Source organism: Barbus barbus, assembly GCF_936440315.1.
Source record: "Barbus barbus genome assembly, chromosome: 4".
NCBI lineage: Eukaryota > Metazoa > Chordata > Actinopteri > Cypriniformes > Cyprinidae > Barbus > Barbus barbus.
The window spans coordinates 3,833,599-3,857,057 of record NC_136732.1 but is presented as its reverse complement, the minus strand read 5'-3'; the positions used below and the strand labels follow the sequence as shown (position 1 = coordinate 3,857,057).

The following is a 23,459-nucleotide window of genomic DNA, read 5'->3' as shown; positions in this document are numbered from 1 at the left end:
AGACTACAAACCAGCAGAATACCTGAGCTGTGTAAAAGATCACAAATGAAGAAAGACACTAACAAAGTACAGACTGAGTGATCACTGTCTGGCTATAGATGGCAGCCACCAGAACAGAGACTGTGTTCACTGTGCTCGCAGAAAGAGCTGGAAACAGAGGAACATTTCTTACTGCACTGTGATTACTATCACAACATTACAGCTGCATATTTCACCAAATTACAACAAATTAAACCACATTTTATGGCATTACCAAATGCAGAAAAATTAAAGACCAGGGCTAGTAAATAATGTTGAAATTAGACTTAACCATGAACACAAATGGCTTTTAATTGGTTTATTTCGTTAGCAAACATGTAAGTACAATAAAGTTCTTTCCATCGAACAATTTCTCACTTTCACATTTAAAATATTTCATGGGGTTAACTTGTACCCTACTTGTGGTCAGTCTGCACAAGATCAAGCTGCTTGTTTCCTGTGCGGCTCCTTTAAATACAAGACGAGCATACAATCTACGTCAGAGCGTCAGCGCGTCCACACGTCTTTCTACAGCGTCTACAGGCGAATCTTGACGCTCTCGCCGGCGACGGTGTGAACGCACAGATAGCTGTAATATCCTCGCTCCAGTGCAGCAGGTGGCAGTAACTTCAAACCCTCCAGAAAAACCCACGAAGAAAACAAAAACGAAAGTAAAACACAGGCCGTTTCTCAATACCAAGTTCGCAGAGTCTGGACTTTCGTCCTTTCGAGTTTGGACTTGCCAAGTTCGACTCAGAAGAACGAACTCTCGAGGACGGGAGGACGAACTGAATTCTGGGTTATGGCCCGTATCAAGTCCGCACAAGTCACCTCTCGATGCATCCTCAGTAAAAGGGGCGGATCAAGAACACATCCGGGGATTTGAACTGGACTTGGCTAGATGTGAACTTTGAATTGGAACAGTACTTCGGCAGCGACTGATGACGTTTCACAAGTCCACAAGTACGCATATTGAGAAACGGCCACAGATCGCAAGAGAAAGCGTTGCTCGTTGGATTTGATCCATGCCATGTCCTAGAAAACATTTTTATAGATACAACTTTAGCACAGACGCTACTAATTTTAACTCTCGCGGACATTGTTTTTGTATATTTAATCCAATCCGTCGGAGAGATATGAGAATTAATTGATATCAAGCTACAGGCCTAAAGCACAGAACAATGAGCGTTTCATATACTTATAAATGCTCTTCTTAGTGGACAAGACTGCAAGTAAGTTTTCAAAAAGGGGTTATTGAAAGCGAATGTGTTTCTGGAGGTGTTTCTGTATTTCCGCTTCTGTTGTTTGCTGTTGTTGCTGTGATGCGAAACCGAAAGTATCTTTAAACCAGCCATTTCTCATCAAGATCATTTAGTTATTCTACATGGCAGTGCATTTGTTTGTTACTCACTTTATTTTCTAGTGTTTTTTGTTGCTGTTGCTGCTAACTCAACATATTGATTGATCTGATTAATATCCATCATCTCCAGGTCATACTGAACAGCAGATTGTTGTCTCATTAGTGCTGATCAATGACAGTTTAGCTGCAGTATGTCAGAGGAGCGAGGAAAGATGAGTCTGTCACAGAAACAGAGGTAAGACTGAGTCTGCTTTCATCATTTTAAACACTGCTGGAGTTTCTCATGTTTGCTGTAAAAAACTAAACCTTCACAAACTTTACTTTATATTTACAAACGCTTTGCAGAACTTCATAACTTCCTAATTAAAAAATAACTAAAAATATTTAAAAATAGCCAGTAGATGATAAATATCTGAAAATCAACATCATCATTTACAATCTTAACCCAATTTACAGTCTCTCTTCAGCACTGGGTATGTAGATAATTAAATTATTCCACATCAGGGGGTTTACACTTATTTTCAGACATTAAAACATGATTGCACACTTAATTTAAAGGGGTCATATGATGCTTTTAATGTTTTCCTTTAGTGTGTAATGTATCTGTTTGTGTAAGATCTTCAAAGTTACAAAGGTCATAGTCTCCTGCAAATATTTCTGTGAAGGACTGGAGAGAAAGTGTGTCGATATGAAACACAGATGAACCTCCTGTAGTGAAGTCTTCTCTCTTTGTGTCATTAGTGTAAGATCAGGATCACATGTGTCCAGCTCTGTGTCTGTGAAGAGTGACTGGTCAGAGGATAAAGGACCAAACTTCAGTGAAGAAACAACCAAACGGTATTTGATGTGTTTCTTATTTCTGTTTACACATATTTCTGTGAAGGACTGGAGAGAAAGTGTGTCGATATAAAACACAGATGAACCTCCTGTAGTGAAGTCTTCTCTCTTTGTGTCATTAGTGTAAGATCAGGATCACATGTGTCCAGCTCTGTGTCTGTGAAGAGTGACTGGTCAGAGGATAAAGGACCAAACTTCAGTGAAGAAACAACATCACAAACCAAACGGTATTTGATGTTTCTTATTTCTGTTTACACACAGACTGTGTCAGAATCTGTATCAGTGAATCATTATTATAAAACTTATAGTTCAAAAATTTATCAAAGTATTCTTTTTCTCTTTTCTAAAAACGTTTACAAGATATTTTGGTCATATTTGTCCTAAAAACACAGTATTTTGGTTTATTTTATTTACTATCAGGCTTCAGTATGACACATTAGATCCAGATTTACAGTCTCACAGGAACCACAAGCATTTTACAGACAGTCTCCTGCAGATCTTCCAGGTAATAAAACACATTTTCAAGAATATTTAATAATTATAAACAAATATGTTATTGAAATAAGATTGTGACGGAGCTTTTATTTCTAATTTCTCTTTTTAAGAACCCATAAAATAAGAATGAAAACCTATTATTATTATTATTATTAATATTTACAGCTAATTAACGTTTGTCTCAGCTTTATTTATTATGAATATTTTTAATTACTGAATAAATAATTTTGACCAAATAAAGATGAAGATTTTTTTTTCTGTCATTGATTTTTTTTGTCTTGCTTTGTAGGATCTTGAGAGCAAAATAATCAAATTTCTGAAGAAAGAACTGGAAAAGTTTAAGAAAATATTACTAAAAGAGGACTTGCAAAACTTCGTAAAGGATTTTAATGAGAATAGATCCAGTATCAAAGAAGCAGCTCTTGATCTCACGCTCAACTTCCTGAGAGAGATGAAGCAAGATGAAGCTGCTGATACTCTAGAAGGTAAGAAACTCATGACCATCTGTCAGAGTGTCATTTATAAATGTAGGAGAGAAAATAAGATAAAAAATCTGTATTTTTGTTTCTATTTAGATGAACTGATCTTCATTCATCAGCTAAAATGTAGCCTAAAGAAGAAGTATCAATGTGTGTTTGAAGGAATTGCAAAGCAAGGTGACTCCACACTTCTGAATAACATCTACACAGATCTCTATATCACTCAGGGTTGTAGTGAACAGGTCAATGCTGAACATGAGGTAAGACAGATTGAAGTTACTTCCAGGCGTCATGAATCACAGGAGATACAGGTTGAGTGCAAAAATTTATTTGAAGCACCTGAACAAGACAAGCAGATCAGAACTGTACTGACAAAAGGAGTTGCTGGCATCGGAAAATCAGTCTCTGTGCAGAAGTTTGTTCTGGATTGGGCCGAAGGAAAAGAAAATCAAGATATCCGCTTCATATTTCCTCTTCCATTTAGAGAGATGAACTTAAAGGAGCAAGAAAAACTAAGTTTGATGGACCTTATAACTCAGTTTTTCCCAGAGACAAAAGGACTGAACCTTACAAGAAGGAACCAAAACGTCCTGTTCATTCTTGATGGTTTGGATGAATTTCGTCTTCCTCTAAACTTCAATGGTAATGACACATGGTCTGATGTATCATCACCAGTCTCTCTGGATGTTCTCCTAACAAACCTCATCAAGGGAAATCTGCTTCCTTCTGCTCTCATCTGGATCACCACCAGACCAGCAGCTGCCAGTAAGATTCCTCCTGACTGTATCGACCGGCTGACAGAGATACGAGGATTCAATGATGCACAAAAGGAGGAGTATTTCAGAAAAAGATTCACGGATGAGAATCAGGCCAAAGAAATCATTGATCATGTTAAACAATCAAAGAGTCTCTTTATCATGTGCCACATCCCAGTCTTCTGCTGGATTTCAGCCACTGTTCTCAAGAACATTTTAGAGGAGAAAATAAATAATGATGTGAAAAATAATCAGGATGAAGATGCCTCCAAAACACTGCAGGAATCAAATACTGAAGACACTCCCAAGACTCTGACACAAATGTACACACACTTCCTCAGATTTCAGATCCAGCAGAGCAGACGAAAGTATGCTGGAGAATATACACCAGATGTTTCCTGGGATAAAGATGCCTTCTTTTCACTGGGGAAACTGGCATTTCATCAGCTGGAAAGAAACAATGTGATCTTCTATGACACAGATCTGGAAGCCTGTGGTATTGACGTCTATAAGGCATCGGTGTACTCAGGCATGTGTACCCAGATCTTTAAGGAGGAAACAGGGATCGTTCTGGGTACCATGTACTGCTTCGTTCACTTGAGCATTCAAGAGTTTATTGCAGCCCTTTATGCACATCTGTTTCTAGACATCAACAAGAAATATGTGTTTGATCAAGACTCTACAGAACAGGACAACAAAAGTGAAAACATGATTGATTTGCTCAAGACTGCAGTGGACAAGACACTCGAGAGTGACAATGGACACCTGGATCTTTTTCTTCGATTCTTCCTTGGTTTGTCACTCCAGTCCAATCAGCGACTCTTACAGGGTCTGTTGACACAGGAAGACGCCAATGACCAGAGCAAAAAGGAAATAGTTCAGTACATAAAACAGAAATTTGAAGCTAATCTGTCTCCAGAGAGATCCATCAATCTGTTCTACTGTCTGAATGAACTGAACGACCAAACTCTGGTGAAAGAGATTCAGACCCACCTTAGCAAAGGAAGTCTCTCATCTGCTGATCTTTCACTTGCCCAGTGGTCTGCTTTGGCCTTTGTGTTGTTGACATCAGAGGAGGAGCTGGAGGAGTTTGAGCTTCAGAAATTCAAGAAATCAGACGAGTGTCTCATTAGACTATCGGCAGTCATCAAAACCTCTAAAAGAGCTCTGTAAGTTATTTAATATATTTTGTCATGTTTTGTTCTCATATTAAAATTGCATTTATCTATATTGTTATATAGCAGGTTTGGACACCCCTGATCTGTAGTGAGTATTAACCGTATACCAATTATCAGTACATATCTCTTTTAGGGTTAAAATTGCAAAAATTGCAGTCCTTCGGAATTAAAACAGTGCAATGTTTTTTATTCGATTTACATGTGTTTTATGTTGAAATTTCTCTTTTCAGCAAAACAAGCTGTTTAGTTGGCTGCAGAAGAAGCACATCGTGTTATTATAAAACACATTGTGTCAGATAGTTATTTTTACTCAAATATGCAGTTCAGCTTCTTAAACTTCTGCTATAAAGGAGATATACTCTTGTATAACCTCCATGCATAAATGATTAACCTCCAGATTTTCCACCTCAAGACACTCATCAAGATAATAGAGCAGCACTTTTAAATGTATAACTCATTGCCATTAATGATATAAACATATTATTAATTTACATATTTTAGGTTTTATTCAAGCATGCTAGTTTGTTTTATCTAAGAAATTTTAATCAATAAAATTCCAATATATATGCAGTATATTTCCTGCTCATGTAAAAATAATAATGCTCATGTACTGCTCATGTAAAAATAATTGATATCAATTTAATTTTTGTATTTAACAAATATATTAAATGTATCTAATTCTGTGATTTGACTTATTTCTCTTGCAGGCTAAATGATTGTCACTTAACAGACAAAAGCTGTCCAGCTCTGGCTACAGTTCTTGGATCAGATACAAGTCTGAAAGAGCTGAACATGAGCAATAATGATCTGCAGGATTCAGGAGTGAAGCTGCTCTGCACTGGACTGAAGAATATAAATTGCAAATTAGAGATACTGAGGTAAGTTTTGTGACAGTCCCAAGTGTTTGGTTAGAATTCAGATCCATCTGTTAACATGGACCTAGATAATTTGCCACAGAATTGAGGACAGAACTGCTTCAGCTCAGTGAAATTTGTAGGCCTGTGCATCCCAAACCTGTCCTGGAGGTCCCCCTGCCCTGCACATTTTGTATGTCACCCTTATCAGAAACACACGATTCATGTCTTGCAGCCTCTACTAATGAGCTGATGAGTTGAATCAGGTGTGTTAGATAAGCGAGACATACAAAATGCGCAGGACTAGGAGTCTTCCAGGACAGGTTTGGGAAGCACTGTTGTAGGCTTCAATTCCAGCATGAACTCTACATTCCAGGTCCTACCACAACATTTCAATGTGGTTTGCGACTTATGTTGGGCCATTTCAAAACTTTAATTTTCTTGTTTTTCAACCATTTTGAGGTTGTTTATTTAGATGAAAGGCTTTCTCACCTGTAGAGTTTTAGTATAATTGAAATCATGTACTGCATTTTTAATTACTTTACAATGTTTTGCATATTAATACAATGCAATAAAATACAATATTTATTTGTAAAGCACACTTCAAACTTTTTTGTCAGCCAAACCCCTTTGACCTAAATTATTTACTTTAGTACCTCCTGAGATTTTAAGCAAATATTTCAATAATTTAATGGCACATTTGCATGTGTAACTTTAAAAACATTTATTTTTATCAGTTGTAAAGTTTCAGTAATATTTAAGTAATACTATTGTTACTATTGTTATTGTTAATACAAATTATAAAGATTCATATTACTACAATTTATAATGTATAAAAAAAATTCCACAATTTTTTTTAATTAATTCACTAATGGTATACACTCGTAGGCATACCATATACTGTATAGGGTAGCCATCTGGCAATAGATCTGTTGAGAGACAGCATGCAATATAATACTGCAGGATAAACACTGTCAACTCAACACACTGATGTGAGTATCTTCCATCATTTCATGTGTCACATGACTAGTAATGTTACAGTAGTCTATTTTGATTCTCATTTGAGTCCGACCCCACGCTATAAAGCTTATAAGAGCCAGGATATTTTTTAATATAACTCTAATTATATTTGTCTGAAAGAAGAAATTCATATACATCAAGGAAATAAACAAATTTAAGATGCTGCAAGATGGTGAACCACATGTTTCTGAAAAAGGAGCTAAAAGACAGACTATGTTGTTTTTAAATTTATAATCATTAAATATTAATTTTACATTCAGATAAGCATTTAAACAATAAAAACAAAGGACCCATGACAATTTCAGCACTGGGAAGGGCTAAATATTGCTGATTAATTTAATCTGATGAAATTAACTGAGTGATGTCTTTTGGATGCGCCATACTAAACAAAAAGACGACAGGAAACAGATACTTCTGGCATCTCTGTTATTGGTCAGTGACACATCCATTTTGATGCTAACTCTGCTTGCGATGAGTAGGCTTGACATCCTAAGATGGGGATACAGGTCAGAGAAACATTTATTAGACCTAATGAGAGTACAATACAACAGGAAAAAGAAAGGAATCTCTCACAATTAAATCAAATCTTAAAACTTACTAGAATTAGAGATAAGTGTGATGTTTTCATCTGAATGTTGATGACCAAACAAGTAATGCTGCAAGTAAAGAGTCCAGACCTGCAGTGACAGTGCAAAATATTTATTTATTTATTTATCTATCAATCATAAGAACCTGCATGATAAAAGGTGGAAAATAGAAGAAAAAAAGATATCAGTGACTTCAGATTAGCTGATTGATGAGTTTCTGTTGGTACTGTGAGGAAACAGAAATAATGGACCTTTTGTGTTATTGTTTTGCAGCAAGTTGTCCATGTTTCCTCTGACTTCCACTTTTCAACACTCTGATAAACTGGCGGTAACACTTTAAAAGTGCTCTCTGAGTTAGATGAACATCTACAACAACCAAATACAGCGTGTTTAGAATAATATACAATTACTTCAGCACAACAAATAATTATATTTTACTATACTATAACTGCAAACACCAAATACTCAGTTATCCACAGAAAAATGGAAACATCTCCATCAGCTGCTTCTCTCTTTGTTCTTCTTGGTTTTAATTCATGTTTATAACAGCAGTCTGACGGTGATTTGACCGAAACTTTGTTTCATCTTTTCCTATAACATTAGGTATAGGTCCAATACAATCTACAGAGCAAAGAAAATATTACGTTAGGCTATAACATGAACTCTCGCCAGCATTATTAATCAATATTAATCAATTCACAACAGTTTTTATCAAGATACTTTAGGGATTCATGTTAAAAATGACAAACCTCCTGGCGGAGAATTGCGCAGGCCTGGACAACCTTTCTTCTTGTAGCTTCTTGAAATAAACGTGTCACGTTAGGCTAACTAAAAATGACAAAGGTTTAGGTAAAAGTAATTAAAATAAGCTAAAATTAATTCATTTTTTCACTTACCAATGCAATCGTCGTTCTCCTGAGTGCTGAGCGCAGTCAGCGCACCGTGAACCGTTGAAGTTTAAACCGTGGCGCTCGCTCGCTTTTAAGTGGTTACTCTCGCGAGCGACAAAACTGATCAGCGCATAGACACATGTTCAAGTTGTTTGCCGTTTATGTCAAAGACCATTTTATGCAAATGTTTGGAGAGATGAGATATAAGAAAGCCTTTTAGAATCTAAATGAAACCCTGAAACTCGATATGAGCATGTTGCTTGTCAATAAAAGAGCTGTAGGGCATCTTACATGACATGATAACTAGAACTTGCAATCATGTTAAAGTGTGCTGATTAAATAGAAGACTAGCGTGTACCTATTAATAAATAAGATCAAACTGTCCAGGTTGCTATACACTGCTAGAACACATGTAGCCTATTTCTACCTGATCAGTTTGTTGGTATAATAATAGGTTGATTCAGTGCAAAGCTGATCAAGCCACTGGACAGAGCAGAGCGAATGCAATTTAAGCACAAATACACAGCAGTCAGAACTTTAATCTTATTCAGTTTTAGACAAATGATGAAATAGGAATTATTTGACAGAAATAAAAAGATATTAAATATTTTAACACCTTTTACACAAGGTTGTTGGGAATTAAAACTTCTTTGTATTTCTATCAAGAATCAGGACAAACTGTACATAAACCATGAGAAGTGTACATTATTTGATTGAATGAGCAACTTATTTGTTTTCAGAGATGGGCACAAATACATCAAAATGTATTTAAAATAAAAATACTGTGTGGGAAAATGTATTTAAATACAAATACAGTATTTTATATTTTGAAAATACACAAAATACATTTGAAATTGGCCATCTAGTGAAGTAACACTATTAAGGCCTGTTTACACCAAGAACGATAATTATAAAGATAACTATATTAGTGTATTCTAAGTATACAATGCAGTTGTGTCGTCTGTCACTAAATGCTCAAGCTCTTTGAAGCAGAAATGATTCCGATTGGCTGTCAATGTTTTTATCATTCATCATTTTTTGTGCTGTTATGGTTATAGTTGTTTTGTGCTATCTGCTATTCTCTTAGATTTAGGATGTACTCACACTAGGGGATCTGATCCGTGCTTGAGCATGATTGACCCCCAAAGTCCAGTTCATTTCACAAGTGTGTCTGCTCTGTACCGTGTCCAGTGTGGTTTGTTTAACCATGCCCTGGTCCGCTTGAAGAGGTGGCTCTGGTGCGGTACACATGTAGTGTGATCGCTAACCGCACCGGAGCATGGAACAGTTCATTTACTATTTTTGTATGTGCTATTGTTATCATTATGACAGCAAAAATCTTTATTACTACTTGGATATCACACTTCTCAATTAATTTAATTTTGAGTACATTTAGTTTTAGAATGGGTCTGGTTCTCATCTTATTGATGAAAGGTATTGTAGTTTGTGAGTAAAGCTGGGAATTCCACCATTAACCTCAGCTGCCTCTGAAATAATCCTCTGATATCTGTCTGTTAGCGAAAGGACCACCGCACTTGGGCTTTAGTACAAGGCAACTGTGCCTAGTGTGAGTATGCCCTTAGAACAATCTTTTTAAATTTATATCTTTATTATTAGCATTATAGTTATATAGCATTATCTTTGTCTTGGGATACACACACAGAGAAAGCTGCTTGTTACTCATTTATCCATGTTTCTTTATCGCTCTGACGTGTCAATAGCTCCTGCCCACTAGAAGCTCCACAGATTTATTTGCATATCATGATGATATAGAAAAAGTTCAATCGATTTACACTTTATTTCCTCGCCGACATATATATTATCATATCGCCATAGCAAGCAGTAATGATTAAAGTTTAATGAACACATTTGACTAGCTAGTTGATAAAACCAAAATCTGACCAAAAAAACTAAACAAACCCTAACAAGACTAACATGACTAGTGCTAATGCTATATTCCTCTTGCTAGTGGTCTTTTTTTTAGGTATGCTTTTTTCCCCACAAAAGCAAGATCACCTTGTTTTAATGTTAAAGTCATGCACATAGTAGTGCAATAATAATTTCAAGCATTTTGTATGATTTATTCACAGCAAAACAGCCTGTATTTGACTGAAAATCCAGAAATCATCAACAAGCTAAAACTGTAAAGATAGCACTGTGAATGAGATAGTTGTCAACAAATGGGATGTTTCAATTTATCCAAAATTAAATATCTTAAATATCTACGATTTGGGTTTTAATAAGATTTTCCCAGGAAACCTGGCGTGCTCCACGATTCCTATTCTTTCCAACAGAAAAGCACTTGAATGCGACAAGCTTGTAATCAGGACTTCTGAAATTGGAAGTAGGAAATGTTGATAGCACACGAAGGCAGTATTATTCCTTATTTCCTTACAGGAATCCAGAAAATGTCATTCCCCAATTCTAGATGAGTCTCTCAGCTGCAGCTCACATGAATGAAAGTGGCATGTCTGAACTAGTTGATACAGGAAACCAGCAGCAGTCTAATAAAGAGGCTGATTGGAAAAACGTGTGTATTTTGAAAATACAAAAATACTACGATTAAATGTATTTAAATACAAAATACATTAGATTTTTTCAACGGTATTTAAATACATGTATTTGAAATACTGCCCATCGCTGTTTGTTTTTCTGTTTTGAAGACCAAATTGTGGAAAATGATCCAAAGGTATTTGGACACTCTTCCTCTGTTTTTTGTTTTATCAAGACATTGTGACTTTATTAAATAGTTTTCTTCTATCTTCTCTCTTTCTCTCAATGTAGGTTAAGCAGCTGTGAAATGACAGATGAAGGATGTTCTGCTGTGACTTCAGCTCTGAAATCAAACCCATCACACCTGAGAGAACTGGACCTGAGCAGGAATAAACTAGGAGACTCTGGAGTGAAAAACCTCAGTGATCTACTGATGAACACACAATTCAAGCTGGAGAAACTAGAGTTAGTATCATTATACTCTACAGCAGTTACAGTGAGATTAAAGATTACTGTTTAGTTTCTTAAAATCACAAAATCAACAATAATTCAGTGCTTATTATGATTGATTTTTTTGGGTACATAATTTATTTCCAAAAATGAATGTACCCTTGTGATCTTTAATGAAAAGAACTATCCCTTTCCCTCACAAGAACATCTCTTCTCTCGTCTGATGTGGTGAAGGTGGAAAAACTCAGTCACATGAGATCACAGCAATAGCAAACAATTATCCAGCTTTTCATCAAAAATGAATTCCTGACCTGCATTTTTTTTTCAGAAAGCTGTTTCACTCAGACATGCATCACAATAAGAACAAAATATGATCACAAAATGTTGTATTTGTTGACTGTAAACTACAATCTTAAAATGTCTTGAAGTAAATTTTGATTTATGAACAGAATGTTCTTGATTTGTTACATTTAAACTCCTTTTTTTAATGTTATTTTAAAGTGGTTCTATAGTTGATTCTGTATCTTAATCACATTACAATTCACAAACTTTTTTCGGTCTGACTAAAGATTCTCCAGACTTGAAATGTAACTAGTATCCTCAAATCCTAGTTTTGTTTTTGTGTTAGTTTATGGCTGTATGATTATTTATTTACTTGTATTGTTTTCAGGTTTTAGGAACATTTTATTTATTTCACTGTATGGTGTTTACTCATGATTAATTGAACTCACACATGAACATGACGTGTCTGATTCATTGTCTTTTCTCTCTCTGTCTTCAGTCTGTATGAATGCAGTATTACAGAGAAACAGTGTCTCATCCTGACTTCAGCTCTGAAATCAAACCCATCACACCTGAGAGAACTGAACCTGAGCTGGAATCAAATAAACAACACAGGAGTGAATCTCTTATGTTATGTACTGAAGGATTCACACTGTAAACTGGAGAGATTGAGGTCAGTAACATTCGCATACAAGAATAAACATGAACAATTGTTTTATTTAAATGAAACAGAATGACGTGTGACTTTTCTCTTTCTCTCAATGTAGGTTAAGATACTGTGAAATTACAGATGAAGGATATTCTGCTGTGACTTCAGCTCTGAAATCAAACCCATCACACCTGAGAGAACTGGACCTGAGCAGGAATAAACTAGGAGACTCTGGAGTGAAAAACCTCAGTGATCTACTGATGAACACACAATTCAAGCTGGAGAAACTACAGTTAGTATCATTATACTCTACAGCAGTTACAGTGAGATTAAAGATTACGGTTTACTTTCATAAAGTCACCATGAAATTAAACTTGACAGATATGATTTTTTATGGAATATTGCGGTGCTGAAATGATTTATCTGTGCACATAATATATTTGTTTATTGATGATAAAGTACTCTTTAAAAATATTTTAGGTAAATTGTAATTCAGAAACAAAACTTTCTTGATTTCTCACATTTAAACTCAATTTTCACTTTTTAATGTTATTTTTAAGTAGTTCTATAGTTGATCCTATATCTTAATCTACTTTGTTAATCTTTTTCTTCTGTTTTTGTTTATGGTCATATAATAAGGTTTTTGGGAATGTACTAATTATTGCACTGTATGGTGTTAACACATGAATTACTCTCATATGAACTTGACACTTGTCTGATTCATTGTCTTTTCTCTTTCTGTCTTCAGTCTGTGGAGATGCAGTATTACAGAGAAACAGTGTCTCATCCTGACTTCAGCTCTGAAATCAAACCCATCACACCTGAGAGAACTGAAGCTGAGTGGGAATAAACTAGGAGACTCTGGAGTGAAAAACCTCAGTGATCTACTGATGAACACACAATTCAAGCTGGAGAAACTACAGTTAGTATCATTATACTCTACAGCAGTTACAGTGTAATTATACATTTAAGTACTGAGTAATATTATTTAACTACATGTACTTACTATATGGTTATGGTTAGGATTAGGGTTTGATTTAGGGTTACTTGCATGTAATTATGCATACATGAGAGAGTTGATCTTCACCGCTGGGAACAGTACTGGCACACATTATACATATACATACACACTTATCTCATTCCAGCCCCTGCTGTTTAGCCATCGGAGAGCTCTTCTCCCCATCTACAGTATACATACCCGGATAAACCACACAGACACACTGGTGTTAGTTTGAAGTTTTATTGTTAGTTTGTTTTGTCTCGTGTGTGTGTGTGTGTGTGTGTGTGTGGGAAGTAGTTGGACTCCCACGTTGCGCCGGCGAAACCAAACGATCGAGCGGCGCCTGCTTATGACGTCACGGCTGCGCCGCGTAATGCGATTGTCCGACGATACCATTGTTGTTTTTGTGGAGGGGACTGTGTCGTCTTTTCAGAGTAAATGTTGATGATTTGTGTTATTAATATGTGTTAATAATGGTCTATTAGTTTTTGTGTTTCATAATGTGATTGATGTTTTACATGAAGTTTATGATTTAAAAATGAGATTATAAGATTAAATACTTAACCTGATAATGGTACCCTCCGGGTAGGGGGTGGAGCCTGGCCTATAAGAAGGGAGCCTGTTTTTCGGACCTAAAACGTCCCACAGTAGATCTGCAAGGGTCCACTGCATCACAAATATGTTTAACAAGGACACCTTAAAATAAAGTGTTACCCAGTTTTGTTTCAAATAATTAAAGCTACAGTTTTTAATAACAAAAGAATATGTAGAAGTATGGTATTTGGGGTAACAAGCGCCCCTGCTGTCGGGGCTAAAGGCGCAGTAATTAACATGATAATTAATAGATGGCTGACTTTCTCGTTTGTTGACATGACATGGTTAGATTCAGATGGTAAATATCATATATTATGTTGGGTGTCCATATTAGAGATAAACACCATGTTTAGAATGAAACCATCATATTTAAAAACATGATATTAATCATATAATAAATATAATTTGTTGTTTCTACTGTAAATCCATATTAAATTATTATGGGATATCCTTCCATGCTTTCAGAATCTTTACTTTTTTACATTTTGTTTCTGTATTTTAGAATATATATTTTTTATATTAACATATTTTAATGAAAGTATATTTATTGAACAAAAAATATTTTATTTTTAAAAATTAGCAGAAAATAGTACAAACTTTGCTAAAGTGATTGTTTTGAACAACTATTAACTTAGACATTATTTAAAAAACATTATTTTAGCTAAAGTCTATCAATACTGTGTCTTTTGCCCTGTGTGGGGGGTAAAAGCCCCCCTTCCCACCTCATACATTTATAAGATTTTAAACAAAACAAACCACTTGTATGATTTGTTTTCACACAGAATATTTTGCTCCATTATTGTTCAATACAAACGTATATTCATTTTTTCTGCAATTATACATTTTAGGTGCCGTGAAAAGCACATTTTGATCTTAAGGTGTGTCTTTAGGCCTGTTGTACCCTACTAAAGTTGAGCTAACCCAAACTAAATAATCATTTGTTCCCACATAAGATTTTGTTTGACAAATGTGACCCTGGAGCACAAAAGCAGTCTTAAGTCGCTGGGGTATATTTGTAGCAATAGCCAAAAATACATTGTATGGTTCAACATTACTGATTTTTCTATTATGCCAAAAATCATGAGGATATTAAGTAAAGATCATGTTCCATGAAGATATTGTAAATTTCCTAGCGTAAATATATCAAAAGTTAATTTTTGATTAGTAATATGAATTGCTAAGAACTTAATTTGGACAACTTTAAAGGTGATTTTCTCAATATTTAGATTTTGTTGCACCCTCAGATTCCAGATTTTCAAATAGTTGTATCTCAGCCAAATATTGTCCGATCCTAACAAACCACACATCAATGGAAATATTATTTATTCAGATTATGCATAAACCTCAATTTTTAAAGATTTACCCTTTTGTCTTGTTTTGTGGTCCAAAAAAACTTTCTTTTAGTAAAATTAAATGAGCATAATGAAGTGTAATGAATTAATTTATTTTATTATGGCATTTGCTTATGGTGTATTTATTCACACAAACTTTACATGGATCTGATTCATTGTCTTTTCTCTTTCTATCTTCAGTCTGTCTTATTGCAGTATTACAGAGAAACAGTGTCTCATCCTGACTTCAGCTCTGAAATCAAACCCATCACACCTGAGAGAACTGAACCTGAGTGAGAATAAACTAGGAGACTCTGGAGTGAAAAACCTCAGTGATCTACTGATGAACACACAATTCAAGCTGGAGAAACTACAGTTAGTATCATTATACTCTACAGCAGTTACAGTGGTGTGGTTTACTGTTCAGTTTATTTTAAGTGTGTTGTGTGTATTTGTGACTGTACACTCAAAAACATTATTTCTGCCTCTTGTTCTTTTAATTAAAATGAGCTAAAGTAACATGTTTTTGAGCATTCTGTAACAATTTTGTTGTGTTCATCTACCTAATATATTTAAAATGTATTACATTTATTTGTGTTGAAACTACATTAATATTTGTTGTTGACGTAACTAACTGAGCAGTGGATTTGTAGATCTCAGCATGATTTGTAAGAAACTGCATGATTGTAAATTTAAGGATGAAGTGTTATTTTATGTGTTTTTCTGTAAAGGGAAATATATGTTAGTGTTTAATGTTCTGTTATGTTGGACAGTTTCTGTAATGTTGTTGAATTGTGTGGTTACCATGATGCAGAAGATTTGTGTTTGTGCTTCGATTGTGACGCTTAGTGAGTAATAATAATAATAATAATAATAATTAGACCTCAGTAAATAAATAAATGAATTATAATTTTGTCAAACAAAATCTTATGTGGGAACAATGTACTAAAGTTGAGTTAACACAAACTAGTGTAAATTAATGTCATGTAAACCAGCTAAATTGTGTTAACCCAACTAAACCATTTGAATTTGAATGAAATAAGTTAGATTGTAAAAAAAAAAAAACTTTAGTAAAATTAAATGAATTATTATTTTTTACTGTATGGCATTTATTATGATATATTTATTCACACACACACAAACTTTACATGGATCTCTTTCTGTCTTCAGTCTGTGGAGATGCAGTATTACAGAGAAACAGAGTCTCATCCTGACTTCAGCTCTGAAATCAAACCCATCACACCTGAGAGAACTGAACCTGAGCTGGAATCAAATAAAAAACACAGGAGTGAATCTCTTATGTGACGTACTGAAGGATTCACGCTGTAAACTGGAGACATTGAGGTCAGTAACATTCACATACAAGAATAAAATGATGAAAATCACTTCAATAGTTTAAACCCAAACACTTTATACTCAATATCTCATGATGAGTCTGAGTTCACTTTATATTTGAGTAAAATTCTTCAGCTTAATGATTTGTCTGTAAGATGATCTCTCTTCCTCTGTTTGTCTCTTTCTAGGCTTTATGACTGTGGCATTACAGATGTTTCTTCTTTAACTCAGTCTTTGACGAACACAAAAGCACTGCAGTTTCTAAAAGAGCTTAATCTGAGTAATAATAAGATTGGAGACTCAAAGCAGCAGCTCATTGATGTGCTACGAGACTCAAACTGTGAACTGAGGTGAGTAAACTTCACTTTGTGATATTAAAGAGATTCATTTACCTCTGATATGTGGACAAATATATACTTTCAAATATTTGTAAAAAGAGTTTATCAAATTATCATCAAGCTTTATTTCAAAGGGTTTGAAATAAACCCACACACACACACACAAGCAGGCCCTTAGGAACCCCTTCTCTCTCTCGCAATTCAATTCAATATTGCTTTATTGACATGACTGTAAAAAATACAATATTGCCAAAGCTTGAAATATAATAACAATGAAAATATCAAAATAACAGAATAACAACATTATAACAATATGAACTTAAACATTTTAACAAATAAGAACTTGTGTGAACATTTCATACAACAGTGTTTAACATATAAACACACACAGGCTGAGGGCCACTGTGGTAGACAGTAGGGAAACACACTGAGGTCAGACATAATACACACATTACACACACACACACACACGTTCACCTGCTGTCTCTCAGGCTGTGGCACACACACACGTATCTCGCAGCCAGTGCTGCTGTCTGTCCCTCTCCTAGTATTATCTTTATTTGTTCCTCTTCAGTCATGGCTGTAAAGTTCTTTATGATGTTTGTGAATTTGTTGATGCATATGTCTCTGATTGATTTAAATTGGTAACAGTGAAGTAGGAAGTGTGTCTCTGTCTCGATCTCTCCTATCTCACAGTGAACACACACTCTTTGCTCTCTGGGTAAGCAGCTCTTTCTGTGTCTGCCGGTCTCGATGGCTAGTCTGTGCTCACTGAGCCTGTACTTGGTCAGGATCTGTCTCTGCTTTGTGTCTTTGACACTCTGGGGATATTCTTCTAATTCATATTTTAATTTTATAGTTCGATAGAGTTGTAATTTACTTTGTGTTTTGGTTTCGTGATCTCAATGTTCCAGATATATATGTTTAGATGTTTGGGTGAGAAGCAGTGCTGGTCTGAGACTGCTTAGTGTTAGTAGAGTTAGTCAGGTTAGTAAGTCTCAGAAGCAGCTGACTGAGTGGACTCTTTTCAGGGTTCAGTTCTTGGGTTTGTAGTGCTTTAAAATGTAGCGATTCTCTGGGACTTGATTTTAGATGCATCCAGAATTTGAGCGTTTTGTAGATTTATAATCAATGGGACACTATCTAATCTATCTATCTATCTATCTATGACTATGTCTATCTATCTATCTATCTGACTATTTCTATCTGTCTATCTGACTATTTCTAACTACCTATCTATCTATCTATCTATCTATCTATCTATCTATACTGTATGTCTGACTATCTATCTATCTATCTATCTATCTATCTATCTATCTATCTGACTATTTTTATCTATCTATCTATCTATCTATCTATCTATCTATCTGACTATTTCTATCTATCATCTATAAAATCTGATTTGTATTTGTTCCTTGTGGTTTATTATATATGGCTTACACTCATTAGCATGTGTTTCTCTTTATAGAGACTCAACAGGAGTCACACAAACACAAACATATGAATGGAATTCATGTTCAAATGTATTTAAAACACAAATATAGTTTTAGAAATATCTATGCAAGATCATGTAAATGTAAGAGTTTTTAACTGAAAAAAGAAACTGTAATTGAAATAGTAACTAATTAGTAATTTGTTCTGAACACTGATTTCTCTCTCTCTTCTGTTCCACCTTACAGAGCAGATGAAGATTGATTGTCGAGTGTCCCTCAGAATTCAGTCGGCAAAAGATGATAAATGCTGTATATCATAGTTTGAGATCATCATGAAAGGAGCAGCAGACATGAAACATAAAACTGAATAAGCAATCTTCAAAATAGTTTGAAAAGAAACCATGAAACTACAAAAAGTTAAGTACATAATAATAAGTTACCTACAAATACCTAGAAATTGTAAATCAAATCACTGAAGAAGTGTTAAAGTGTTTGTGAACAGGAAGAAAGGCAGCGAGGATCTGAAACTAAAGTCTTCTGTATCAGCAGTGATGTTGAAGAAGGTTTCGAGGCTTCAGCACATGATCTTTATGACGATTCATCAGTAAAAATCACCAAATGTACAGCAGAAAGATAAAAACTTTCAGAAATGTCAGAAATGATCCTGTAAATCAGAGAAATCTGCTGCTGATTTGTCAGTGAATTCACTTCTTGTGGAAATACTACACTGATTTTAAATAGAATAAGATTTACTGCTGTATGATTGGCTCTGTATATGTTATTAACAGTAATTCATAAATGAAAACACTTCAAAACCAACAGCTTTGATGAATTCAGTGTGTTTATACACACATGATAGTAAATGTAAGCAGCTTCAAACTGCATTGTTTTAATAAATGTAAAGTTTATTATACTAAATCTTGTGTTATGATTTCTAATGCGTACAGGTGAAACAAATTAAATAATGCAGCATTAATATAAGCATACATGTACACATGGGCGATATTGAATAACATTTCAGCCGTAGTACAGAGTCAGCTCTTTTGAGGGTTTCTGATGATATTTGACATGTTTGAGCTTAGATTTGATTGATAAATTAATGCTGTTGTAAAGTCGATCCTGTCTTTTGAGGAAATGAAGAAAGTTGTGCATGCTTTGTGTTATTGTGTTTGGATTATTGTAATGTTTTGTATCTGGGTGTGAATCAGGCCTCTCTCTCTCTCTCTCTCTCGCTCTCTCTCTCTGTCTCTCTCTCTGTCTTTCTCTCGCTCTGTCTCTCTCTCTCTCTCGCTCTCTCTCTCTGTCTCTCTCTCTCTCGTCCGCAGCTTGTTCAGAATTCAGCTGCGAGGCTTTTAACGGCTACTAAGAAGAGAGAGCACATTACTTCTGTGTTTATCATCTCACACTGGCTACCTGTACAATACACAATTTATTACAAAGCACTGCTATATGTTTTCAAAGAGTATGTTTCTGATTTAATCAGTCTGCTTCAGTCTAACAGGTCTCTGATTCAAATAATCAATAGCACTTTGTAGTTCCTCGATCTCACTTAAAATGCAAAGGTGATCGGGTCTTTTCTGGTGCAGCTCCAAGGCTTTGGATTGACCTTCCTCTGTCACTAAAATCCTCTCCTACACTCAGTGTATTTCACTTCTTGTGCTGTATTATTTTTATTAGTGTGAGGAGGAGATTGAGTTTACAGTGTAAAAGTATCAAGATCTGTGAACTTTGTTTTCTGCTGATCATGCCCAGTGGAGAAGCATATATCCATTAGAAAACACAAAATGTTATTTTATCCTTGCTTCTAGGAAATCCTCAATCTATATGCAGCTTCATGTGGCCGTAAACATTTCATTTTAACGTGGATTTAAGCACTATGCAATATTAAAGTTTCACTTTCACCAAGTAAAGCCAGTAAATGTGGTGTTTACATGTAATAATGAGTTTACCTTATGGTACGAACCCGTCTCCGCATCTGTAAGCGATAAAATGAGCTTCTTCCCTCCGAAGACTTGTGTTGCGGGGCAAAGCAAAACAAAACATTGTGGAATAACAATATAAAATGCAGGAAACTATTCATTGGTTATTCTACAATTAACTGAATTACAAATTATACTACAAGTGGAAAATACTGTAAATTGATAAACTGTTCGCTAAACGGTTTCAAATCCTGCTATCTGGGATTTCGGTATGGAGTTAAAGGTTAGGATTATATATTTGTTTGGTAGTATTATATCACATTGTGAGTGTATATAAGCACCTTTTTTGTTTTCTCGTGGTATCTGATAGAGCATTTTTTTTTTTTTTTGGGAAAAACAAGAACAACATACAAAATACAGAATATCCACATAACACTTGAACAGACAAAAACTAAATAAAACAGTAAAAAACACAGAAAATAAATAAAGGAAAAATAATAATTTAGATTAAATATATACAAATAATAATTATAACAAATGCAATAAAGGGCCATTGTTTCACATAAGATTCCCTACACGAGAAGTTTAAGTGCAGAGCAAATTCTGACAGTCTTCACAGCTTTCTTATATTAATCCGAGTTCAGTGTCTAATGATAATATCTAATAATAATCTTATCATTAGACACTGAAATCAGATTCATATATTTCTCCATGTCTCTTAAAAAGACCACAAAGACAGGTTTACAATTTGAGAATTTGTATTTATGGACATAACATTTGCTTAAAAAAAAAATTAAATTTAAAATAAAACAAATATGTTCTTTTGAGGGGTCTGATTCAAAATATAATATTTCTCATTTGTATAGAAATTCTGGCAAAAGCTTCACCTTAACAAAAGCACCAATATCATACCAAAACTCCTGGGTATATTGACATGACCAAAATAACAATGTTCCACTGTTTCATCAGCATTCAAACAAAAAGAGCATGATACCTCTATATCAGCTCTAAACTTTTCTATACATTTCTTTACAGGATAAAACCTATGGATCAGTTTAAAAGACACTTCTTTCGCCTTATTTGTGAGAAAGAACTTTTTCTGTAGTAACCATACTTTTTTACATTTGAGATTATCAAATAAATTATATTAAAAAAAAAAATTGTGGAGCAGAAATTAAATTCTCAAGAAATAATGGTCTTATTTAATGCAGAAAAGCACATCTGACCAACAGGAGTGTCACAGGGATGAGGAAAAGATGCAGTAACTGTTGAAGAGTACCTACAGTTTTTAAGAAGTAGACACAAACCAGAACGAATGGCTCCCATCACTACAGCAGATTCTTTTGGAGTTACAGGTATTTGGTGTTTCAAAATAAATTTTTAATATCTGAGCAAAATACCATGATTGTTAAACAACTGCTGCACCAAAACCAAACCATTACTAAACCAGTTATCATAATACAGAGATTTGTTCTTAAAATGTGCTTATTATTCCAAATAAAACACATCTGTGGAAAAAAGTTGTTTATAAATTAAAGCCCAAGCTAGAAGAACCTGTCGATGAAAGCTGGAGAGTTTAACATATTGGTATTTAGTCAATAGATTTTTCACTTGTTCCTCCTAGATGTATTCTTGTTTGTGTTTATGGTTATAACCAGCCAAAAGAAAATGAAGCTTTTATTAGCCATGTCAAATTTCTCAGCCCTCTAGCATTTAAAGAAACAATGGATAAAGACATAAATTAGGAAACAAGCAACAAAGTAAAAAAAAAACTAAATAGACTTAAGTGTGCAAAATAGAAGTGTAATTATATAGAACTTTAACCAATCAAAAATGAGCCTAAGAATGAGAACTACAACTCTGATAGCAGGCAAAAGTATGAAAAGCATATTGCATTCTACCTGAAACAAAATTTGATAAACTATTAAAAGTAAAATACCAGATAATTTAGGCCAACAAGAAACATGTTCTACAAAACCCAAAAGGGGTTAAACTGAGGCATAGAACGTCTAGATGTTTACTCTACAACCTGAAACAAGTTGTAGGATAAAACTCTTTGAACCATATGAAAACCATATGTCCATATGAAAACCATAACCAAAAAAAAAAACATATGTCGCATTAAATGTCTTGCATAGTAAGCGTGTAAACCCACCAGAAATGTCTTAAGTGTCTTAGGAAGAACCGCAGGTGATAAAGTCAACGCCAACCAGTTCTGAAGATGGAACCGATAAACAAGTCAGTAGCCCGTACAAAGTAAACATATTAGGCAGGAGGGAATATTTCAACTCCCTCCACGAATGCTCTTCCGTCCACAAAGTAAGCCCGTTTATTTTCTTTCCTCGCTTTTTCCACCGCAGGCCATAGCTTGTTTCTTCGCTCCCTGTCTGCAGGTGACAGATCATCAGACATTTTCAAATGATTATTTCTCAAAAAGACAGAATCCTTGGCAGCACGCCAGACTGCGTCGCGCTGAAAACAGAAAGTAAACTGGACGATGATACCTCTGGGTTTGTTGTTGTTCAGCCGCTTACGACCCAGCCGATGAAGAGTGTCCACGGCATCTGTGAGTTTATCCTTGGCATCTGGCAGAAGCTGCTGGCATACATTGACGATCTTACCACGGACGTCCTCTCTCTTATTTTCAGGAACCCTGTGAACTCTTAGATCGACGGGAGAAAGCCTCCCGGTGAAGAAGTCGCTCCTCCTTTTGACGCGAATTGATTTCAGCTCTTTTGGCTAATGACTCAGTCATCCCGAGTTTAACTTTTAGATCTTTAACCTCATCACTCATAAAGTCAATAAAATATTTTATCCCAGAGATCTGCTTGGTGTTTATGTTGATCGATTCTTTCATACTTGCGAATCCACGTTCATTTTTTCCTACCTTCTTCTCTAGAGCTTCGGAGCGATTATTAATAAGTCTCGAAAGCTCCCCGAGTTGCGAAAGGATAGCAGATGTGTCACCACCCTCAGTTTTGCGTTGTTTAGCGGCAGGAGATTTCCAAGGGGTTTCTGGAAGAGAGGGAAGGAGACAGGGGAATTCTTCCTCACACATCTCCAATTCAACAGATTCAAGTGTCTTGACTCAAGCAATCATGCATATTTTCAGCCAAGGGATCTTGGTAGGCTTGACAAGCTGATTCATTAGCTGTTTTGATA

At 35.0% G+C, this 23,459-nt stretch overlaps 2 protein-coding genes across 2 annotated transcripts in view; both read left to right on the top strand.

Moving 5' to 3' along the window:
- Positions 1-18,771, top strand: part of LOC306866526 (NACHT, LRR and PYD domains-containing protein 12-like) — a 422,442-nt gene extending 403,671 nt beyond the window's left edge. Inside the window, exons 26-31 of the mRNA XM_079411777.1 lie at positions 11,258-11,431; positions 13,096-13,269; positions 15,474-15,647; positions 16,443-16,616; positions 16,796-16,957; positions 18,625-18,771. Coding sequence (XP_079267903.1) covers positions 11,258-11,431; positions 13,096-13,269; positions 15,474-15,647; positions 16,443-16,616; positions 16,796-16,957; positions 18,625-18,640 — 874 coding nt within the window. The 3' untranslated portion in view covers positions 18,641-18,771. The remainder of the gene's footprint in view (positions 1-11,257; positions 11,432-13,095; positions 13,270-15,473; positions 15,648-16,442; positions 16,617-16,795; positions 16,958-18,624) is intronic.
- On the top strand, positions 674-5,117 carry LOC306866674 (protein NLRC3-like; the record flags this gene model as incomplete). Its single annotated transcript, XM_079411956.1, has 7 exons — positions 674-1,250; positions 1,509-1,613; positions 2,120-2,215; positions 2,338-2,442; positions 2,636-2,720; positions 3,000-3,195; positions 3,286-5,117. Exons 2-7 carry the CDS (start codon positions 1,570-1,572, stop codon positions 5,115-5,117), a joined length of 2,358 nt encoding a protein of 785 aa, XP_079268082.1. The 5' UTR covers positions 674-1,250; positions 1,509-1,569.
- Positions 18,772-23,459: the final 4,688 nt, after the last annotated feature.